Source organism: Labrus bergylta, chromosome 3, assembly GCF_963930695.1.
Source record: "Labrus bergylta chromosome 3, fLabBer1.1, whole genome shotgun sequence".
NCBI classification, from domain to species: Eukaryota; Metazoa; Chordata; class Actinopteri; order Labriformes; family Labridae; genus Labrus; species Labrus bergylta.
This window is the reverse complement of record NC_089197.1, coordinates 3,470,168-3,485,785: the sequence shown is the minus strand read 5'-3', so window position 1 is coordinate 3,485,785 and position 15,618 is coordinate 3,470,168. Positions and strand designations below refer to the sequence as shown.

The following is a 15,618-nucleotide window of genomic DNA, read 5'->3' as shown; positions in this document are numbered from 1 at the left end:
TATTATAATCTTAAGAATACACTTATATTTATAGCATTTATTTATATTTATAGCATCCCACTAATCCAGCCATCCAGATATACATAATTCACTTTTTTTTAGTCAACATCTGTAAATTTTGTAATTACTGTACATAGCACAGACTCTTGCACTTTCTGCTTATTTGCACTTCTGGTGAGATGCCAAACCTCATTTCGTTACTCTATACTTGTATATGTGTAATGACAATAAAGTTGAATCTCATCATCTCATCTCAGAAGTGAAACAGATCTGTATCTAAACCGGCTCCAAATTACTGCTCGCATCAAGTTTAAAACTCGGCTGCTCGCTTACAAAACAGCGACTAAAGCAGCTCCTCCTTACTTTAACTCTCTGATCCAGGTCTACACTCCCTCCCGCCCACTACGCTCTGCCAATGAAAGGCGTCTGATCCGACCTTCACAACAGGGTCCAAAGACGCTGACTGGACTCTTCTCCTCTGTCGCCCCCCGGTGGTGGAATGAACTTCCAAACTCCATTTGATCTGCAGAGTCCCTCTGCACCTTTAAGAAAAAGCTAAAGACCCAGCTCTTTCATGAATACCTACTAACTTAATTATATAATTGATTACGATAACAAATCTGATATTAATGATGATGGTTTTTAGGATGGTTTTGATGCTGATTAGCTCTCTCATGACACAGCTGTTGATGTTGTGCTCTGCCTCTGGTCACTTCCTGTCAGCACCTGTGTGTCCAATCAGACTTAAAGCTGTTTGTTTGCCCCCACCGACGTTATTTCCTCCTTTATAAAACCTTGCTTGTTTTTGTAGAATTGTAGACTTTGGACATACGTACATATTTGTTCTGAGTCCTTGAAGAATTAAGATTAGAAGATGTGTCTGTAACCATTTTCTTGTGTTACTAAAAAGATCAGTGCAGAGAGAAGAGATAAATAAATGCTCTTTATTTATGTGTGTGTGCACACAAACTTCAGGCCACCCCTGTTCCATATAGTGCTCCATTTGGGCCACCCCAGTCCAGAAAATCTGGCCACGCCCCTGCCCCTGTCAGCCTCTCTAACTTCACATGCAGGTCAGGTTAAAAGACCCTGACCTTGTATCTTCTTGAATATAAACACCCACTCCACTCAGCAGAGCACAGTTTAAGTACAACTTTTATTAATACTGGAATCATCACAGTGCGTTTTGTTACATTAGCAGTGACTAAAGTTAACAAAAAAAAAGGGTCAATTTTACAAAAAGGAAGACAGAAAAAGAAAACCTTATCATCAGCGACAGAGGCGAAACAACCTTAGAAATCAACTCACAATAAATTAAAGAAGAAGAATAGAGGCGGACGAGAGCACAGAGTCTGCAGAGAGGGAGGAGGGGAGAGAGAAGATCGAAGCGGATGTGGACTCTGATACATATATCCTTTGGGTTAAATAACCCTAAAGAAATGATGCTGCCGCCTTTAGTGGAGAGATTCTCCTGTTGAGTTTGTCGGCTGAAGACGAGGAAGAGAGCAAGCGAGTGAGAGAGAGAGAGAGATTACTTTCAGTACTGACAGTAACACATTCAGTTCAGGTCGACCCCTCAACTCAGCACGGCGACGGTGTCATCATGACACACTGCAGGACTTCAGCGGAGCATGATGTAGCTTTAATCTACTGACAATCTAAAGTGTGTGTTAGTGTGTGTTTGTGTGTGTAGTGTCATCTCAGTATTAGACAGCAGGAAGGATAGACAGATTGTGTGTGGGAGGTGGGAGAGAGGAGCAGTAGGGGGTCTTAACCACGTGTCCCTGTGCAACACACAAAAACACACACACTGATGCACACATACAAACAGGACACATTCACTATAACCTGGGCAGATGGCTAATTGAGTGGGTCGAGTGTTTATGGCTTTGGACGCTTGGTTCCCAAAGTGAAGCCAATGCAGAAGTGACTTAAATCTGCGCTCTCTCTGATGGCCAGCAGGGGGCGACTCCACTGGTTGAAAATATAAGACTGTATAAAAAAATGGACATAGTTTCATTGGATTCTAAAGCCCAATGATGGGCGGTCACCATGTTTTATGGAGATGCTGTTTTAACCTTACTTTCAATCCGTCTCGTGACAGGCAAAGCGGTGGAACCGAGGCGGGCATTAAGCTTCTACAACACGCCGACCTGTCCACCATCTCAGCCTTGCCAACGTTATAAAAAAGAAAACTAGACTCGTTCAGTTTTAACAAACAGAGAAGTAAAAATAAATATTTACTTCTGCTGTAAAATGGGGTATTTTAACATGAGTGGTAGTGCGACCTCCCGGGCTTTTGGAGCCAGCCTCTAGTGGTCACTCAGGGAAATGCAGCTTTTTGCTCTTCCACATTGATTTCTTTTTTGGTTGCGCTTGGTTGCAAAGCTTGAAACTGGTTGGGTAAAGGACAATTCAAAATGTATTTGTCACTGCAGACAAAGTGTTCTTGAGTGTATGGTCTCAATCTCGTTTCAGGTTTTTTCAAAACAGCATTGTGTCCTTTTTGAAGATTAAATGGACAATATAAAAAAAGGCTGGACCATTTTACACAACTTCGACCTGTCCATCAGGACTTCTCACTTCTCATAGAGCGTACAGTTCATGAGATCTACAAACAGCAAGATCAGAATACTTGATTTTGTCCAGCCAGAAGTGCAACATAATTTTGGTTCAATGGCCATCAGAAGGCTCTTCTTTTTTAAGCCTCATGTAAGGATGTCGGGGAGGTCGCAGGTGGATCCAACTTGTGGCTCCGTCTTGCATGACGTTCCCCATTCTCTCTCTCCCTGACTCTATGCACTGTCCAACTCTCTAAAAAAGGCATCAGAAGCCCAAAGATTAACCTGAAAAAAAAAACCCAATCAGATAAAGAACTTTAGTTTTATAATTCCACTAATTTCTCTCTGTATCCATGTTGTGAATAGAGACACATTCAACAAGACAAATGAGGCTGTCGTCCAAAAAAACCTGCACATAGATTCCCCTACAATGTGTTCATGCTGCGAGCAAATGCTCACAGTGGACGTCTGCCAATTTCCTGTGAATCTTAGTAACCACGGAAACTCGTCCACGGTGCAGACAGTCAACAGGTTTACATGGCGAGAGAAGTTGGCTAACATAAATGTTTTATGGTCTCCCACCATCAGCAGAGCTTCTGCATCGCCCTACTTTTATCGGTGTCACATCTGGCAACATGAAAATAACGTGTTGACTGCGGTGGCTCGAACCTCGCTTTATCTTCAGTATGTGTGTATCTTCAATATGTGACGTTATTGTTAAAGTTCAAGGAAGGAAGAAGTCAGCGGTTCAAGAGGCTTCTGATTCAGTTTTATACGTTTTTGATGCTTTTCAATAAAAGTTATAGAAGATTTTGGATCACCTGCTGAGTGTTTGCAAGAAGAGAACGGAAGTGTTTGACCCTCGAGACCATTTGATTTACTATTTATGGTAAAGATCAATATTTATGAAGTGTTTTAGTAATATAAAGTATAGTGTTGTAGTACTCCAAATCTGTCTTGGGCTCAAATGTCATTTTAGGCAGGTCTTGTTCTCGTCTCAGAATCGAAAGCATTTTTACTCAGACTGGGCAGACTTTGGATTTTAAATCAAGACTGCCACTGAAATGGTATTTATCCAAGTAATTACTGGGATTAGAAGGTAATGCCCCTTTCTTAAAGAACAAATAACTTAAATATATTTGCAACCTTCCAGGTGTTACAGTGTAGTGTTCATCTCGTCACACAGGATGATGATTTTTCAGTGTTATTTATCGTCGTGGTCTTGACTCGTTCTCAATGCCTAAAGGTCTTGGTCTCGGAGCACTCTGGTCTCGGGTATGTCTTAGTCTTGGTTAGTGTGGTCTTAAATATAACAATAATATATAGATTAAATGTTGAGACCTGACTGTCAAAGAACATATTTTTCCTGTAGTAAAAGAAAAGTTAAATTTGTGGCTGAAATAATGAAACCCTGCACGGTTCAACGCTCAGGATTTTTACAGATTAAAACCTTAATCAGGGTTGCTATGGTTACGACAGGCAGCGGTGGGGGCTGCCCTTCACACAAAGTTCTAAAAAATGTTAATGTGAAATGAACACAAGCCAAGGTCTCAGTTGGTAGAGTCGGTCGTCTCTCAAAAGGAAGGTCAGGGGTTCGAACCCCAGCTCCTGCAGCCACATGTACGATGTGTCCTTGGGCAGGACACTTGCAAGGATGATTGGGATTGGTTAATACTGCTGGACTCTTTACACAGCAGCCTCTGCCAGGTGTGACCTGCGGCGTCAACGTCCTTTGAGTAGTCAGAAGACTAGAAAAGAAAAATACAAGCTGAAGTCCATTTACAATTTGTGGTGTCATTTTAAGTAATGCTGAATAACTTCTCGTACATGCATCCTGTTTCTGTTTTTACAGAAGCTCGTGAGAAACATCCAAAGTATCCGAATGTAACCCGCCTGTGAGATGATGCCTTAAAAGCCTGATCAAAAATTAATTAAAATGTAATCTAGCTTTGAGACCGAGCTTCAGACGTCAAGCTGCTCTCCGTAAAAACCAGCTCACGTTACTGCGTACAACAGGGGAGACGTTTACTCCCGCTAATGCTGCACGTCTTCTTTGAACAACACACCCAGAAGCCATGATGATACACCACCCGTTAGCCGTTACCACACTCGCCAACATCGCCACACAAACAGAGAGGAGGTGGGGGGGGGGAGAGACGGACAGACAGAGAATCAGAGTGAAGTCGCTGTGGACTGTGGTGGAAATGAAGACGTCATCAGAAGTTATTTTTCTTTAGCTTTGATGGGAGCGGGGACTGCTGTTCAGCTGATGGGACTCTCATCGAGACGAGTGTTGTTTCTAACTCGTCAGTCGGACAGCGGCTGTGGGTGTGCTGGGCCGATCAGGAGACAGGAAGGAATTACGATCAGGAAAAAAAAAAAGGAAGAGAGCGGCTCATGTGTGAATTCTGATTTCTTTGCATTTTCCAAACACAGAAGTAGTTTGTCAAAGGTGTGTATCTTAAAACATCCAATTACCGTGTTAAATTGGCAGTTTGGGTTCACCTTAAAAAAAATTGAAGACCGTAGTGCTGTTGAGTTTTTACTGATGTTGTCCTCCCATAAAAAAAAGCTGCAGAGCTAAACACTGCAGCTTCAGTGTCTGCAACATGGCAACATGGCAACCTGCGTGAACATCGACCCTAGAGAGGAGGGGGAGGGGCTGTAGCCAATGTTTTGAATGTAGACTGCAGTACCCATTTCAAACACTAGGTGTCAGAGTTACATATTGCTCCTTTAAAACATCACGTCTAACACTGTGTGTGTTGTCGATGTAGTCAGGGGTGACATTTTCTCGTGTAAGCGTGTGTATCCTATTTAGTATATGCATTTGTGTGTGTTTGTATGTAAATCTGCGTTTGTGCTGTTTTCCACCGCAGCTCCTGCTTTGCCTCCGTGCCTGCAGACGTACTTCTACACACATACACATACACTCACAGGTATATCGACACATCTGCAGCAGAATGGTTATTCCAGCTTGTTCAGACAGTTAGTTCAGTACACAGTTAATTCAGCGTGTTATTAAAGACATTATTGTTTCGCTAGATAAACATTTTTGTGCTGATACCTGGGGCATTGGAAAAGGTAAATACCAGGGGTGTTACTTCCACTCATCCTATCACAGGGTGCGTGGATCTTGATATGTGTTGATCTCAGAATCCTCGCCTTATCCTGAGTTGCTGTCCATCATTTAAAACGACCACTGTGTTTTGCATGGCATTTTGAAGCTTTTTAATAAAGAGATAACTTCCCGTAGATAACCAGAAGTGAGTTAAATTGCTCCAGCATGTACCAGAAGTAATAAACATTTAGCACATACACATTCAGACGAGTAATAATTGGCTCTGATTGCACACATAGTAAAGGGTCTATAAGCTTCAAATCAAAACAAAGTGGATCAGCTTTTTAAACGAGGGCCACGCGTACTCCAGAGTGGGAAGAAAACAGTTGTATTTTCCTTTGCCGAACCCCCGCAGGAACATGGTTGTGAAAGTACGATCATGAACTCTGTCTCTGTATTGCTTTCCTTCTGTTTTAAACTGATGCACAAATCAAAGATCTCACGTTGCAAGTGTTCAAGTCAAGCATGTTCAGGTTGACGCTCCCTTCAGTTTGCAGTACATTCAGCAGACAGTCTGACATTTTTACACACAGTGTGATTCGACAGGTTACACTCCTCACATCAGCAGTTTGTCACAGGAAATGTGGTTCTTCTTTTCTTGCGCCGCAAAAAACTGAAATCTTAGCTTTTGTCTTATTTCTGTAAAATATCTCATTGCACTTAATATAAGCCACATTTACCTGACAAGTCCAGATAAACATCTTATTTCAACATTTAAAAAGTATTCAAATAAATCTTGCAAGATCTCTTTTTACAAAACTTAAGGAAAGTGTGCTTACTGCAGAAAAACAAATTCAACTTGTTGCTTGCAATATGTTCATGTTTATCAGGACTTGTAAGATGACTGTGGCTAATAAAGCTCAACAGTGACTGCCCACTTTTTTTTCGCGGCTCTTGTTCCGGAAATAAAAGTCCCTGTTCAAGTCCTCCATTGACATTTAACAAAGTCAATGGCCGAAAACGGCATCGAAAAAAAACAGAGAAAAAGTCAAAGGTGTAAGACTGTGTACATCATTTTCGTCAGGAGTCAAGGAACTACACATCCCACAATCCATTGCGAATAATACCGCTTCTACTTAAAAGTAACTTTAGTCGTTGTTATCGTGTTTAAACTGTGAATACAAGTGTTGTAGTTTGTGTTGTTGAATATATAAACTACATTCACTGCAGCATGACGAGGTTATTAGTACATTTACTGTTAGCTAACTAACTAGCCAGCCTGCTAGCAAAAACTATCTGTTAGCATGAGGTGCAGAGGGGCGGGAAACATTGCCATGGTAACAGGGAGCTCAACCAACCACTCAGAGTCGATGCTGTGACACTCTAGGATTGTGGGTAGTGTAGTTCTTTTAAACCATGTTGTTTTTAAAATGAGGATGATATCATACGGTCTCCTAAAGGAGCATAAACCATCGTTTCAATCTCAGGTAGCTCGTGGTCAATCTACCTTGAATGGTTATGACATCATGGATAATAATCAAATTGGCCGTGGAGAAAATGAACAGGATTTTGACTTCAGGAACCATACTGTTGAGTTGAGCTCTACATTAATCGCTATATTAAAAACTCGCTAAGATTTTAGTTGGTTTTTTTTTGCAGTGTGGAGGAATGGAGTCCACGCCCGCCTGCTCTCCCCTTCCACCCTCTCCACCCTGCCATGATCAGCTGATGCATCACTCTGCATCCACATGTTGCAAACACACACATACAGAGGGTCCCCCCGCAGAAAGAAACAAACATCCATTTGCCGAAGCACAGTTTTAAAGTAAAAAAGAAAAAAATCAAAGTGCACAGGCAGAGTGTTTTTAAAAAACCTTCTCCTCTCTTACGTCTCAAAATCAAATCATCATCCTCCTCTCAAACAGCCCAAATTAAGTTTAAAAACAGTGGTGCATTCAAGAGACACAAAGAAATGAGTCAAACAGAACGAGCATGTTGGAAAGCGATGGCTATGCTCGGGTCACTGCTAGAGAGCGTGATGAAGAGTTCACTATCCTAAAGGTCGACATCCAGACGAGGACACACGCACTCTCAGCCCACACATCCTACATCCATATGTTACACAGCTTAGTAGTTTGTGTGTTTCCACAGGAGTTTTTCTTCTTTTTTTTTTTTTTTTTTTTACATTAATTCAAAGTAAGACTAAATATTAAACAGCAGACTGCAAACTGAAAAATAAAATCATCGAAAACAAATATTCCATGTAATTCTCTAACAAACGTTTGTACCAAATCTGTGCGCCTGATTCTCATTTACAAGTGCAGCACATGGGAGTCAATATTGTTCCAACAGGCAGTGAAATGCTTGACACACACTTTTTTACTCTCTCTCTCTCGCTCTCTCTCTCTCTGTCTTAACTTAAAAACACATCTGCGTCTCTGTCGTCGGCAAGCACATCCAACAGGACTCATCTTCCCTCACACTTTAAATAATCCTCTCATGCAGCCTTCGTCCTGAGCTGATCCGGGCTCTGAGCTGAACCACTCCAGGGCCTTTACTAAACATCACACAGCAATGTTTCGTCTCTAAGCAGAGGCGGGATACTTTTCTGCAGCGATGAAAAGCTCCATTGTCTTAATCGACAACAGCATCGAGAAGTATTTAAGCTTTAAAGTAAGTACAGAATCTTCAGTCGTATTATTTAACCAAAGCTGCCGCCCAGCCAAAGAGAGATCGCACTTGTCTTGTCTAAATTGCACAAACACTTTTGCAACCTTTGGTACCGAAAAGTTCAATTTTAGCAAGTGTGCAGGAGATTGCATTCAATTTTGTGAAGCATGAAATGACCAAATATTGGGTGCAGAGGAATTCAATTGTTGTTTCCGTGGTATGAAAACACAACAGTTTGATTTATTCAAAAAGTGTTTTCGGCCTGCAGGAACTTTTTTAATAGTTCTAGGAACTGTTGAAACCCCTCCCCCTTTTTAATTGATTCTGCACCGCAGGAACTATTTTAGTTCCCAGAACCCCGTTTAGAGGAACCTTTTTCAGCTCCTGCGTCAGAGTAGGTACCATGGTGGTGCGGATGTAAAAAAGTCTCCATAATGTGTAGCTCTCAGGGAACTCTTTAGGGTTCAAAAAGTCCCCAGAACTGTTTGGTCTGAAACAACCTTGTAAAAAAAAAGGGGGAAGAATTCCAATAGTTCCTAGAACTATGAAAAAGTTCCTGCAGTCTAAAAAAGCCTTCTGTTTGCTCCAGGCTCGTATTGAATAATGTTTTTTTAATAATCCTACAGTGATGTGTTTTCTGAGACTGTTCCTGATCTATTGAATGTTCTGTCCCATGTGTTCGATGTGTAACCTAGAGTAGAAAGGTGCTTTTATGATCCAAAGTCCCCGCTCTATTATTCTTCAAAAGACATTTAACTGTTGGGATTTTTAAATGTAATATACACATCAGTGTTGAAAAGCAACAAAACATTTATCTCCATTCTTTAGGAGTGAAGGCAGAAACCTCAGTGTCATGTATCTCCACCCGGATACATCTTAATGTGACTTTTTGATTTTGTATTTAGATATTGTCCCGTCCCCTCGCCCCCAAATATTACTCAAATAATTTGCTAATCTACTTTCTAATCCCATCTCTCTTTTAAATTCATCGCTCCTATTCCACCAGTGTTTCTCACTTCCTCTTAGTCCCTTTCTCTCCTCTTCTTCTTCTACAAATGAAAATGATTTTCTCAGAACGCAGTCCTTATGGCAACCATCTCTCTCACTTCCACCCTCCCTCTCTCATACGGTATGACTACAGCGACACCTAGTGGCTATTGTGCATACTCCCAAAAAACCTATCAAAGTGCTTCAAGTTTGTTTTTTTTCAACAATTTCTGTCATACATTTCCTTCTCCAGTAAGAGACAGAGAGAGACTCGCCCCCCCCTCCCCTCCCCCCCTCAAACCCGTCTCTCGTCTTGAATTCACAGTCGATGTGTAATTTTAGCATTCCTGATGATTGCCTGAATGTGACACAGGAGGAACCTATACAGTCCTCCCCTGATGCTCTCCTCCAAAAAAAAAACAAGAAAATAAAACACATTTATTGCTCCATTTCTGATTTAACATTTTCTCTCTGGTTCTAGAAAATATATATGAATATATCTATACGCCTGGATTACTTCTTGTAACTTCTCCGACAGTGGTAACAAGGTAAATGACGTCACGATATAAACAAGAAAATACACACACACACACACACACACACACACACACACACACACACACACACACACACACACACACACACACACACACACACACACACACACACACACACACAGGAGAAAAGCCCTGCCCTCATTGGGTAACCAGCTGTCCTGCAGCAGAGCTCTACCCGCCCCCCTCGCACACACGCACACACACACACACACACACACACACACACACACACACACACACACACACACACAGTCACTCACATGTGCACACACTTTCTTTTCACGTTCTCCTACATGCATTCTCATTATAGACACACACTACACACACAAAGAGAGAGAGAGAGAGAGAGGGGAAGGGGCACTAGCACGGTTCAATGCCAACCGTATTTTTTAAAGACTCTTTTATATTAGAGTGAACCAGAGTGAGCCCTCTGGCCCGTTAGCTCCCCGGTAGCTCCCCGTGCTAATACCAAAGCTTCAGTTCAGTGGGCTAGTAAGTACAGTATGTCGCTGCTGAGACAGCCTGGGTTCAATCCAAGCCAGTCACATGGCACTCTGACCCCCCCCTTCTCTCTCGCCCATGCGTCCTTCAGTCATCAGTCTGTCCTTCCTCTGGCGTTCGACAGTCGGGGTTAGTTGGAGGGGAAGGGTATAGGTTGGCAAACAGAACCCAGTCTTTTCGCTCTTTCTTTCACCTTTTTTTTTTATCGTATCTGTTTTTCCTTGCGAGTCTTTTCCATCCCTGGGTGGAGGTGTAGAGAAGACAAACATGCGTCCAACACACACTAGTTATAGTGGCTGTCTAGGAGCCTGTCAATATTCAGTATTTAGCTTTTTAATTATCAGCATTGGTTAACATTATTAACGTTGTTATTATCTTTATATTATATATCGTTTACTCTAATGATGTCTTTACACTTGTTTTTGTGTTTGTTTTTGTTTTCATTCATCTTCTGTTATATTAGAGCTCTTCCTACATGGTTAAGTTTTTTGTGTACTAGGCGGTTGGGTTGCACCACACCAACACCTGCCTCCCTATTGGCTGACGAACTTCATCCTCTTCCTGCTTCTCCTCCGATCACAAGATGCGCGGGGCCGACCGGTCGTTCGAGACGGTCTTGCGAAGGCGGACTCCTCTCCTGATGGTGGTCAACATGTCGCCGGACCCGTCCGCCCCCTCTGTCCCTGTCTGAGAGTCGGCGGGGCCGGTCGGCTGCAGGGCGGGGTCGTCGGGGAGGGCGGGGAAAGGAAACTGGCCCTCTCCGAGGGCGTGTGCGCTGGCTACCAACTCGCCGATCTTCTCCACCAGGCTGTGCCGATTGGCCGCGATCATCTGCTCCTCCTCTGATCCGGCACCCGAGCCGGCTCCCAGAACGAGACCCCCGTGCTGCTGGGCGTAGACCTCCAACGCCGCCCCAGACCCCCAGGCGGTGTTAGGCAGGCTGAGGCGCTTTGGTGACGCCTTCACGTAATCGAGCGCTCCCTGAGTATCGTCCACTCCGGTGAAGAACACACACTCCTCGCTGCCCACACGCACGGGCACGCCTCCAGCATGCCCTCCACCTGCGTACCCACCCCCACCTGCACCGGGTGAGTGTGAGTCTCCGGGGACAGTGGGGGTCTTCACAGGCACAATGGGTGGTCGGATGGGGATGGGCCCCGCGTTGGACAGAGTGCGCCTCACACCTGGTTTAGTCGACGGGGTCCTGCGGATGGTGGCGGTGCCCGGAGTGCCTGCTCCTCCCCCGCCTGCTCCACCCGGTTGTCCAGGTATCACATGACCCCCAGGACCCAGAACCCCACTGGGTAGCCCGGCTGTGCTGGCGGGCCTCTTGGTCTGGATCATTCGTCGGTAGTTCTGGGCGATGTTAGAGTGGCGAGGGATGGTGGAGGACTTGTCAAAGTCTGTCTGTCCGTCGGGTCCCTCGGTGTCCCCGTTCACAGAGTAGCAGTCGTAATCTGAACCTGACGAGGAGACAGGGAAGTTCACATGGGAGATACTTTGAGACCCACATGAAAAAAAGGGATCATTGCTGTTATGAATTTACATCAATTTTAAATGCACACTTTGTAAATTCCACCACTAGGGGGCTCTCAATCAAAACAATTACAACAGATGACGTTGAGGCAAACAAACTGATTAGTGAAGACAAACGGGCGAAACCGACCCGAGGAAGAAAACATGTTTACCAACTAGCTAATGTATAGTGACATAAACACCCAGGACCTTCTCTTTCTGTCAGAACTGAAATCAGGAGGAAAAGGGCATTAAGCTTTCCGGCTCGCTTTACTTGGAACAAGCTGAGACTGAACGAGCTGCTCTCATTGGACGCTTTTAAGAGGATGTTGAATGACTTGGAGGTGGACACATCTGGCTGTAGATGTTCTCCCTGATGTGTTTCTGGATGATTGTATTTGTTTGCTCGTTGTTGGTGTGAAACTCTGTAAATTGTGTTGCCGCCAGGACGCTCTTGAAAATTTTTTTTTGAATCTCAACATGTTTATTTCCTGGTTTAAATTAAGGTTAAATTTAAGAGAAATATATATATATATATATACGATTTCCACCTTGTGAGGGGATGGTGTCCTCGGAGCAGGACGGGGTGGTGGTCTCTGTGCTGTAGCCGCTGGAGTAGTGCAGCGAGTCTCTGTTGCTCTTCTGCTGCTCCATACTGAGTCCTCTGGTCAGCACCATGGCCAGGTCGCTGGCAGCGGGAGAAACCTCGTCTCCGTGCTGAGGACGGGAGAGAGAGAGAGAGAGAGAGAGAGAGAGAGAGAGAGAGAGAGAGAGACAGAGAGAGAGAGAGAGACAGAGAGAGAGATGTTTATGCAGGAAGTTGTTTCAAAACTAAATTAGACACAGCTGAATTATTGACGTCTTTTTGTTAATTGGATTTGGGCTGTTGGAGAATTAGTTACGAGCTTGCACACAGAAGTCTCAGCATGGGCAGTGAACGTGATAATGATTCACAGATTACTAAAACAAAAAGAATTATGCTACTCACAGAAATAAAAACAAGCTACTTTAACATCTGCTGCAGCTTCTGCTGGTTCTTATCGTGCACACACAGAGTAAGAGATCATTTTAATGTCTAATTATATTTTGTTTTTTTAGATGGAATTAGCCGAAGAGTTGGACAAAGAGAAACATAAAAAGACAAATTAACCAAAAACTGATTAACAATTTTTTGTTTTACCCAGCTTCAGTCAACAGTTTTTTCAAAGTGTTGAATTCACTTGCTGCTTTTGTCTGCTGTTACAAAGAAGTGAAAAAGCCAGAGTGTTTCAGGGATTACCTACCGCTAATTTAGTTTGTTTTCTGTTCACTTTGGGTTTCTCTGTTTTCATCTACACACAAAAGGCCTGATCTACAAAAGGAGTGTGCTGCTTTTGAGGCCACTAAGCCTGTGCCTATGAGAGAGAAAGATAGCGTGCAATCCACTCATAGGTATGCTGCAGAATGGGAAGAAGTTTGGCTCCAATCCATGGGCGCAAACTTCACCCCAAAAGATAGACCGCATCCTGTCCCGTTTGTCCCTCTAATCTCTATAAATCAGGGAATATTCAAAAATTCAGCGCATCATTGCCCCCTTCTTGTGCAAAAAACCCTTTTAATCAAATTCAAAAAGACCAGTGCTAATTATCACATGCAGTTATAGTACTGCCAGCATCATCCAGTGTTACCTTGGCAACGACATTCGCCGGGGTCATCCTGGATCTCTGCGGGTCCTCGGGGTGCGATGATGATGCCCCGGCGTACCCCTGCGCGCTCGGGGACCCCTCGCTCTCCCTCAGTCTGTCCAGAGGTTCCTTCCTCCTCTGAACCGCTGCAGCCGCCACCGGCTGCTCGTACTGACCTGCTTTGGACCAATCCTGAAGAGGCGAGTCAAGTTAATAAACAGGGGAGTAGCGGGTAGCATTAGCACGAGAGACTTGTCCAATATCCGGCAGTTTGAAGCCCTTCATCTGAGTGCAGAGAGAGGGGGGCCTGTACGGGTGGACTGTGTTTGTGTGCGTGGAAGTTTGTGGGTGTGAGTGGGTGTGAGTGGGCAGGGGGCCGTGTTTTGATCGTGTTTCTGTTGATGAGTTTGATGGTTAGCTCTCCACACTCGGCTTAGTTTTGGCCAATCTCCAGCGGGCAGATTGGAAAAGCGAGACAGGGGAGGCCAAAAAAAGAAAAATCAAATTCATGCACACACAGCAAGTGGGGATGAAGACTTTAAGGAGGTAAAGCAATGAGGTCATGAATGAGTTTGTTGTCATGATTACAAAAAGTAAAAGAAAATGAAGCTAATGCCTTAAAGCAACAATATGCAGGAATTTGGATGGTGCCCTTTGGCGCCGATACTGAAGGTCTCGGGGTGCAACTGCATTGTTGATAGACCCACATATTGCTGTTACGACTCCCCTCTTAAAGTCTTTATATGTGATTTTTTGATCCAGCAGATGTCGCCCTTGAGCACCAGCATGAAACCAAAACAACTCGCGCTGCATTGTTGTGTTAGCATGCTAATGCTAGCGATCTTTATTATGCTGGTATCTTCACACTGCATGTAAATTTACCTGAAATGAGCGTGATCTAGAAACACAGTTAAGCAGTGAGTACAGTATGTTATTCTTCTTTTCTCTAGTCCCTCAATTAAACAACTTTTATACACGAGGGGAGGAGTCAGCCGGCCGTCCGGGCGATGTAAACAAAGTGAAGATAGGACTCTGAAAACTCTGAAAACATCACAGACAGTGGGACTCGGGTGTTACACCCATTGTAGACAGTCATGACTCACAGAGTTATTTTCAGAGGAGATACTTGATTTCTACATTTAAGAGTGAAAAATCACATAGAAAGCCTTTAAGCGTTACTCACAAAGGTTTAGTTTTACTTGGGGACCTCTGGTCATTTGTAATAATTGCGGATGACGTCTGTGTTTTTAATCCAACGCATGTGGACAATGTCTGTAATTTGTAAAGTAAAAAAAAAATGTACCAACTGTATTTCAGCACACACAGAGGCGTCTGTTTTTAAACAGTGCAGAGACGGAATGACTGTTTTTTATAACTGAAGGCCGCCGTGTGAACGAGTGCCCTAAAGTCGTATGTACTTCTTGCATCCCGGTCACGCTGCCAAAGTTATATAGTGCAGTAAACGGACGATCGGGCAGCGCTGTGGACATGAGAGAAAGCTATTCTCCATGTTGGAAAGTTGTTCCACTATGCTTTATTATAGCTGTGACATATTGTTGCTTTAACTGAAACAGAAGCAAAAGGTGCAACTGAAGAAAATGGAAGCAGATGGAGAACAAACCTTCCAGATAGGAACCTTTGATGTGGGAGAGGAGGAGCTGGATCCGGGGGGGCGATTATAGGGTGGGGACGCAGGAACAGGAAGAATGACAGAGAGAGGCCGTGTGGAGCCAGAGTGAGAGAGAGCGGGGCGGAAGGTAGCGAAGGACGTGCCAAACTGCAGGATGAGAGACACAGTCAGGTCGTCAGAGGGAAGAAAAAAACGACTAGAGAATATACACCAAGGCAGAGAAACAGAGAGAGGGGTGTCAGCTGTGGGGAGGTGACCCCCCCCCCCCCATGGGAAGAAGAGCAACACAGATATATACATGACTACAATAAACACACAGACACAGAAGAGCAGGAACAGATCTGACAGTAGAGTGACAGCTGCAAGTGCATCAAAGAACTCTACACAGGAAGTGAGTGTAATCAGTCTAACAGCTATGTCAGTGATGACTGGAAAGCCGACGTTTCACAGCTACTTGATGTGTTTGTGTTAG

General features: G+C 43.8%; 1 protein-coding gene across 3 annotated transcripts in view; it reads right to left on the bottom strand.

Moving 5' to 3' along the window:
- Window positions 1-1,137: 1,137 nt before the first annotated feature.
- mtss1lb (MTSS I-BAR domain containing 2b) overlaps window positions 1,138-15,618 on the bottom strand; it is an 86,125-nt gene continuing 71,644 nt past the window's right edge. For 2 of the 3 annotated variants that reach the window (XM_065952495.1, XM_065952494.1), the window contains exons 12-15: window positions 15,138-15,293; window positions 13,520-13,708; window positions 12,404-12,569; window positions 1,138-11,800 (exon numbers count right to left, since the gene is read on the bottom strand). In XM_065952495.1, coding sequence (XP_065808567.1) covers window positions 10,914-11,800; window positions 12,404-12,569; window positions 13,520-13,708; window positions 15,138-15,293 — 1,398 coding nt within the window. In that variant the 3' untranslated portion in view covers window positions 1,138-10,913. The remainder of the gene's footprint in view (window positions 11,801-12,403; window positions 12,570-13,519; window positions 13,709-15,137; window positions 15,294-15,618) is intronic. The other variant, XM_065952496.1, reaches the window with a different exon arrangement.